The 7,962-nt window shown below is 35.1% G+C and overlaps 1 protein-coding gene across 1 annotated transcript; it reads left to right on the top strand.

The window, feature by feature from the left end:
- The first annotated feature begins 1,282 nt into the window (after nucleotides 1-1,282).
- Nucleotides 1,283-3,921, top strand: LOC112522899 (equilibrative nucleotide transporter 3-like). Its single transcript, XM_025132231.1, has 10 exons — nucleotides 1,283-1,474; nucleotides 1,654-1,705; nucleotides 1,773-1,877; nucleotides 1,994-2,149; nucleotides 2,209-2,352; nucleotides 2,444-2,549; nucleotides 2,627-2,793; nucleotides 2,897-3,057; nucleotides 3,135-3,393; nucleotides 3,621-3,921. Exons 2-10 carry the CDS (start codon nucleotides 1,664-1,666, stop codon nucleotides 3,729-3,731), a joined length of 1,251 nt encoding a protein of 416 aa, XP_024987999.1. The 5' UTR covers nucleotides 1,283-1,474; nucleotides 1,654-1,663; the 3' UTR covers nucleotides 3,732-3,921.
- Nucleotides 3,922-7,962: the final 4,041 nt, after the last annotated feature.

Here is a 7,962-nt window from a genome sequence, read left to right as displayed (position 1 = left end):
ATCAATACGTAAAATAAAAAATCATGACAATCAATATATAGAATTAAAATTAAAATTAATATATAACTAAAAATTTATTATAATTAATACAGTAATACGTATAAAGAATCAACTTATAGTTTATATATATAAAGTGAGAGAGAGAGAGAGAGAGAGAGAGAGTTGAGTTATTATGTAGTCCTTTACATTTATACAACAAATACAACTTAATCTCAACCGTCTATTTAATTTGATTAATACGTAATTTAAAAAAAAAATTGATTATTTTTTAATATAAAGTATTTATCATAGTTAAAGAACTCTTTAATAAACTCTGGTTTAATAAAATATGAAAGGATCTCCAAGGATCCCTCAAAAATTATCTTCAATTTGATAGATTTTCTATTTTAATTTTTTTAATATTAACTATATCATTAATTAAAATATTATTTAACCTTATCATCCAAATTCGTTTTTTCTCAAAGATTTATATAAAATAACAATTTTCTTTTATTTCATTGATGAAAATAAAAATTTCTCTTCGTTAAATCGAGTTTTTAAGAAATTGTTTTTAAGATATCAAATTCCACAAAGAAAACTGCAATAACTATTTGATTTAGGGGTACTCAAAAATCCAACCATCATCAATACGACCAATCTAACCCAATCTAACATAAAATAACTTAGCATGAAGCAATTTGATATCTAATCGAGTTATAAAATCATTAAACCATATGTATTTGTTTGATATTGAGTTACTTCTATTTGAAGCCAACCTAACCCGATGAACCCGATATTTTTTTATTTCTTGGATTTAATATGATTGTTGAGTAACTATTATATGTATATTAGACAATTGCACCATCACGTATCCTCTTAATATATATATATATATATATATATATGTATGTATATTCAATATATTTTTCATTTATGTATGACTTTTTTGTATATATGTTCAATAATTGTGAATATATATATAAATTGAGAAAATTAATTGAACGTAATATACTTAAGATTTAATAAATATGGATAAAACGTATCAAAAGGTTGATAATGAAAAAAAAGTTAATGAGTAAACTAGAGAAAATAATATATATATATTATATATATATATATATATATATATAATGCATCAAACATTAATTATGAGTGCAATTTGAGTTGGATTGTATTAATATTTTCCAAAACACAACTATGAATTCAAGACATTCAACCCAATCCATTATCACCCATGGTCCCACCTCTTTAGAAAAACCCCTTTGTATTCAATACCTTTGAATTAGAATCTTTTTATGGCAAATTTCCACTTGAATAATTTTGGAGATCTCTACAGCTTCCTACCCCTCACCATCCACGGATTCCATTTTCTTCGCGCTCCCACACCCCCTATTTCTTTATATATTTAAGACCAGAAAGTAAAAGGGTATCTTCCCAATCTTGTAAAGTTTCAACTTTCAGAGTCAAATTCACTCGATTCCATCCCCCACTCTTGGTAACTTGTTATTCTTGTTCCCATTTTATTTGTTTCTTTTAATTACAAAAAGGAGGGATGATTAAACCCTAAAACCAGAATCTTAGAAATTCCATGTGGGTTTTCAGAATAACATAATCGTTGATTATCTTTTTCTTTAAAGATTATGTTCCACCCACTGAAACTTGTGTTTTTCTCAGTGTGGCATCCATGGATATTACTGCTCCAAATGAAGATTCAAAGAAACTTGAGGTTTGTCCAAGAATTTTGGAGTTTGATCTCTAAATAATTCAAGTTTTGATGATATTTGGATTTTCAGGGGAGATCTAAAGCAATTGTGGTATGTTGGATCCTTGGATTTGGATCTTTGGTCTCATGGAACAGTATGTTAACCATTGGAGATTACTACTATAAGTTATTTCCTGTAAGTATTAACTAAAGGGGCTTAAAGAATCATTCAATTTGCCTACTTTTTTCTGCATTTTTCGTGTTTGTGTATTGGGATAGATGGGTAATATTCTTTTTGTTCTTATTGCATAGGATTACCATCCATCAAGGGTACTTACCCTTGTCTACCAACCGTTTGCTATAGGAACGATGGCGATTCTTGCATATAATGAGTCCAAAATCGATACTAGAAAACGTAATATTGCAGGATACATCTTGTTCTTCTTATGTACTCTAGCCCTCATTGTGGTAAGTCCAATTTTTGGTACCCTTCTATTCAAAATTCGACATCCTAAACTCGTGCACAGATAGATTTAGCCACATCAGGGAAGGGTGGAATCGGAAGTTATATCGGCATATGTGTTTTTGTGGCCGGATTTGGAGTAGCTGATGCCCATGTTCAAGGTGGAATGGTTGGAGATTTGGCCTTCATGAAGCCAGAATTCATCCAAGTGAGCATTTTTCTTGGGGAAACACATCCAAAGTTATTTGAATTCATGATGGTTTTGATTACAAGTTTCTTGGTCCTTTTGGATCTTGCAGTCTTTCTTTGCTGGTTTGGCAGCCTCGGGCGCTCTAACCTCCGGCTTAAGGCTTATCACGAAAGCCGCATTTGACAAATCTCCCAATGGTCTAAGAAAAGGGACCAGTATGTGTCATAATCTTTCTATGATTCAAGAAAAAACCCCAATTATCAATCTTGATTCTTGATTCTTTTCTATGCAGTGTTGTTCTTGGCAATCTCAACATTCTTCGAGTTTCTTTGCATTTTTCTTTACTCATTTGTGTTCGGTAAATTACCGATCGTGAAGTATTATCGCATGACCGCCGCACGAGAAGGTTCGAAAACTGTTGCATCAGATCTTGCTGCTGCTGGCATCCAAACTGAACCAGTAAAAATATCCCTTTTTTCCTTGGAGATCATAAGAGTTTTTGAAGTTCGGAATCATCCAAAAATGTCAAGAACACATCTTTTAATTTCTGGTATTTTTGCAGGCTGATAAAGACTTTAAGATTCCCGACCGATTGAGCAACAAACAAGTCTTGTTCAAGAAAATTGATTACGCGTTGGACCTGTTCTTGATCTATGTCCTTACTCTTTCCATTTTCCCGGGATTCTTATATGAAAATACAGGAAAACACCATCTGGGATCATGGTAATTTTGCCTATATCCGATCTAAAATGTATTTCTAGAAATTTGGTTAGCGATCGATTGGTGGTGTTTTTCTGTAGGTACCCTCTTGTTCTAATTGCAATGTACAATATCTGGGATCTGATATCAAGATACATTCCTCTAGTCGAATTTCTAAAGATGGAATCGCGGAAAGGGCTAATGATTGCTATATTGTCACGGTTCTTGTTCATCCCGGCTTTCTACTTCACTGCAAAATACGGTGATGAGGGTTGGATGATCATGCTTATATCGTTGCTCGGATTGACAAATGGTTATCTCACTGTATGTGTCATGACTGTAGCTCCTAAGGGTTGCACGGTGAGTCGGATTTCTGTATATTTATTTCTCTGGAGTGTTGTATTCATTAAGTTGTCTATATAGTTGGAAAGAGCATGGCTTAATGTATTAAGCACTGGTGGGAAGGCTGTCATAATTAAGTCAGATGGGCCGATGACTTAATTATTAAGCCACAAACAAACGACCATATATGGCCTAGCGAATAAACTCTATACCATTAATAAATGCTTTTTTGATGATCATTTCAGGGTCCAGAAGCAAACGCTTTAGGGAACTTGTTGGTGTTGTTTCTTCTGGGTGGAATATTCGCGGGTGTGGCTTTGGATTGGCTATGGATAATCGGGAACGGAAGCTTTTGAATGACAAATCTTTGTTTGAAATGCTTTCCACATTTAATTAATCTTAGCTACTTTTTGATACGTTTGGTGGAAAAAGAAATTTGTGTAAAGGCGATTATTTGAAGTATGTATTTGCATATGCCGAATTGTAAAAAGTGGTTTAGATATACAAGGTGTTTGAGATTGTTTATTTAAAACAATTTAACTTTTTGGTAAAAGTGTTTATCAGCTTATGTGGTGTCAAACCGAAGTTCTATAAAAAGTGTTTAGATTAACTTATAGTGGTATCAAAACGTAATAAACTGATTAGTATTTTGCAAATTTTGCTTATACATGGAAAATGACCAAAAAAGACATGAGGAAGGAGGAACTGAGTTCGAAGGTCACTTACACAAGGAAGAACCCTAAACCCTTTTCAAAAAGTAATACTGAAGGAAGAACTCTAAACCCTATTCGATTTCTGTAGGAACTGGTTGAAGGTTTCGATCGAAGGTTTGTTTTCGATTTCTGTAGCTGAAGGTTTCAATCGAAGGTTTAATTTGATTTCTGTAGGTGAAGGTTTGATCGATTTCTGTTGGTGGAGAAGAAATCACATCAAGAAATCTGGTTCGATTTCTGGAACTGGTTTGATTTCAAAGGAATGATCGAAGGTCTCTTGATGAACTGGTTGCTTGAGGAAGGAGACATATGAAAGAGTTTTTGGTTAAAGAAAGGAGGCGTATAAGGTTAAAAAGGTAAATTGGTTTCAAACCTTAAGCTAACACTACCAAACAGGGAAACATTTCCGGCGGCTATATCCGGCGGAAATCCAGCTGCTGGAAATGTTGGGGCCGGTGATTAATTTCCTGCTGGATTTTGGCTGCCGAAAAATTTTCACCAGTTTATTTAAAAAATCTTGATTAAATTAAGAAAATATTTAAGTTTTTTAAAAAAAAATTGGATTAAATTACCGGCAGATATATCCGCCGGAAATCTGCCGGTAACTTTATCCGCCGGAAAAATGGATAAAAAAATAATTAAAAAAATTATTTATTCTTTAAATATTACGGCGGATATTTCCGCCGGAAATCCGTCAAAAATGTATTTTAATTTTAAAATAATTATTTTTTATTCTTTAAATATTCTACTTATATCTGCTGGTAATCCGTCGGAAATATATAAAATTATTAATTTTAGAATATTTTTACAATAAATATTTAAAACCTGTATTCTAAACCTGTAAATCTGTAAAATATTAAAAATAAAAAAAACTAAAAAGATGAAATGCAACTAAATATCATATATTAAACTAAACAACAATCATCCCAACCAATTTAAAGTAGCATACAATTGTTACAAACAAAAACTAAATTGTTCCAAACAAACAGACGATATTCGATTCGTTGGCAGGGGAAATGTTGAGATTGACTTAGTTGTCTAACAAAAACAACCATATCTTGAAGTTGTTTATCCTGTCACTCCTCCTTCTCTGGCCGTTGCTCCCCCTCCGCTCGCCGTCGCTCCTCCTCCACCATCCGTCGACGTCGATTTTCTTCCTGTAAATCTCTAAGTTTGGTTCTTAAGGCTTCAATTTCCTATAAGTTAAATAAAACATTATAATATTTAATATGAATTATAAACTAAATCGATAAACATCATCAAAGGAAAAGAGGCACTTACCCGACTCTCTGAAGACGATGGACCACCTTGTGTGTAGTTCCAGTCAAGATCCAATTGTGATCCTGGTTGTACCTAAACCCAAATAGACGGCCTTTCTTGCTTCCCCCAACCGCTTGCTCCCACAACTCTTTATCAACTAAGGGGTAGGTGGAGGGATCATTGTCATATCTTTAGGTGAAACCTGTTGAATAGTCATCCTATATATGGTATAAACAAGATTACAAGTCAATTTGACAGCATGACGACTGTAAATTGGACGTTTCCAGATAAAACAATAGTGTTACATACGAAAAGTTTAGCCAAAACATTCCTAACATTTGTCCAACAAATGGCAACCCAAACTAAATATTGATACATATGAAATTTCTAACTTAAATAATCCGAATGTTTGCCCAACAAATGGCAACTCAAACTAGATTTTAATTTAGACGAGTCGAATATTTGCCCAACCTAGATACATAGTTATGTATCCAATTATAAACATTAAAATATATAGATATACTTACCATGACTTGGATACACTTAGAGGTCGCGTACCCCCCAAAATCTGTAGATGCGCCATCTCCAATCGACCTATTCTTATGCGTATAATCGAACAATTCCACAACGGTGGGTGGCACGACGACTTTTGCTTGTGTCTACAAATGTCAAATAATACGAACATGTGTTAATAATAATATGTTAAAAATCAAGCTACTAAAGTAATGGGTCTTAGGTTCTACCAGACGAGCATAATGCTCCGAAAATAGGATTGATCCACCGGTGTGTAGCGCAACTTGTCTATCACGGTTCCCATGCGCCACAACGGAAACATTCCTCCAATTGTCATTGTTCCAACAATCGACCACCTAGCTCCATACATCTGAAGATATCCAGCTGGGGGAGGGGGGGGGGGGGGGGAAGCTCTTCAACACACTCATATCCCAGTGTGGGTCAGTTTCATCGTATTGAGGATACCCAATCCTCTTTGCTTTTTCCTCGGCTTTCTTCCTCGAGACACTCAAGTTGTCACTATATGGTTTGCCCGACTTTCTCTCCCATGTCTTTAGGTTCTGGAGTCCAAATCCGAATCTCAAGTGTAGTAGCCCTGTACGTAAAAGTTTAGTCGATTCTTTGGTTTAAAAAAATAGCAAAAATATAACAAAGTGAATATGTACCACGAACCTAGAACCGTTCCCACATTCGTCGTCTCACGTCCCTTGGGATTTTTTCCCAAGTGATCCATGGGTTGTCACGCAGCTCTCGGTTGATCTTGGTGATCCTCCGGATCACTCTGGTGTCATTAAAACTATATAAATAAATAAATTGAATTAATATCAATACACAATTATTTTTATCAATTAAAAGATATAAATGTATTTACTCTTTGCCACGGATGCCAATAACTGTCCGCTGTTGTGGAAGCGGCTGCAGAACAATGCTACCACGACAAGACTCTATTACCTCTGGGTGTGCCGAAGCACTACTAGAGACTCTACCCGTACTGCGGCTAGGTGTACTGCCACTACCTCAACTGGTAATCCGAGTACGCGACATTGCCGATTTTTCTACAAAGTAACCTTAGAAAACATACAACAATAATTCAAGTATACAATAAAGATTCCACACATAACAAATGTCGAACAATGGTTTACTAAGATTTAAAAATGAAAAATAATAAAGATTTAAAACAACTAGACAAAGTTTACTAAGACTAAAATTAACATAAAAATTTAATCATTTGAGGAGTGATCAGACAAGTCAAGTTCTTCGTCCTCAGACTTACTATCCGAGTCATGGAAATCCCCTTCTTCGTCACTACTCTTATCAACATGCCAGTTGTCGTGGGATCATTGGCAACTTCGATGTCGTCTTCTTCTATGACAAGATGGATATGTTCTTGAACATCTTCATTTCCCCCATGTTGGGTTATTCTATCATTTTCCTGGAAAAACTGTTCCTCGTTCATATTTTCATCCGACAGTACTTCAGGGGTACTCGATGCTAAGTCATAGACCCCTCTTGGCTTTGTCTTCACCATAGACCACCAATCTTTTAATGAATTCGATGGATATGATATATAATAGACTTGTTCAGTTTGTGATGCTAGGATGAACGGGTCGTCTGAACAATGTCTTGATCTATGTTTGACGTCCATGAGATTATGTTTTGGGTCAACTCGGACGCTGTTAACTATATCAAACCATGTGCATCTGAATATTGGGACAACAAAGCGGCCGAGTTCATACCCATGATATTCTCTATCGAGGACTTCATCCAACAATCCATAGTAGTCGGCCTCGTAATTTGAGTATCAAGATCCTCTCACGCATACTCCGTTATTATGTATGGTGCGATTTCTACCATGAGATAGAGTGTGGAACTTGTAACCGTTTACAAATAACCTCGGGTGTCTCCAAAGTGGTTCCAAAATACAATGAGCAGTAGGTAGATAGTTCATTAACCAAATATGCTTCTACAATTATCCCTTCTACCCTTGCTCTGTTTCTCACTGTCCTTTTTAACGACCCTAAACGTCTCTCATAGAGATACATCCATCGATATTGAACCGGACCTCCAACTATTGCTTCACGTGCCAAATGTACCACAAGGT

Source organism: Cynara cardunculus (assembly GCF_001531365.2).
Source record: "Cynara cardunculus var. scolymus isolate 2C chromosome LG 12, CcrdV1, whole genome shotgun sequence".
NCBI classification, from domain to species: domain Eukaryota; kingdom Viridiplantae; phylum Streptophyta; class Magnoliopsida; order Asterales; family Asteraceae; genus Cynara; species Cynara cardunculus.
The sequence above is the reverse complement of the archived record's forward strand: the minus strand, read 5'-3'. Positions and strand labels throughout refer to the sequence as shown.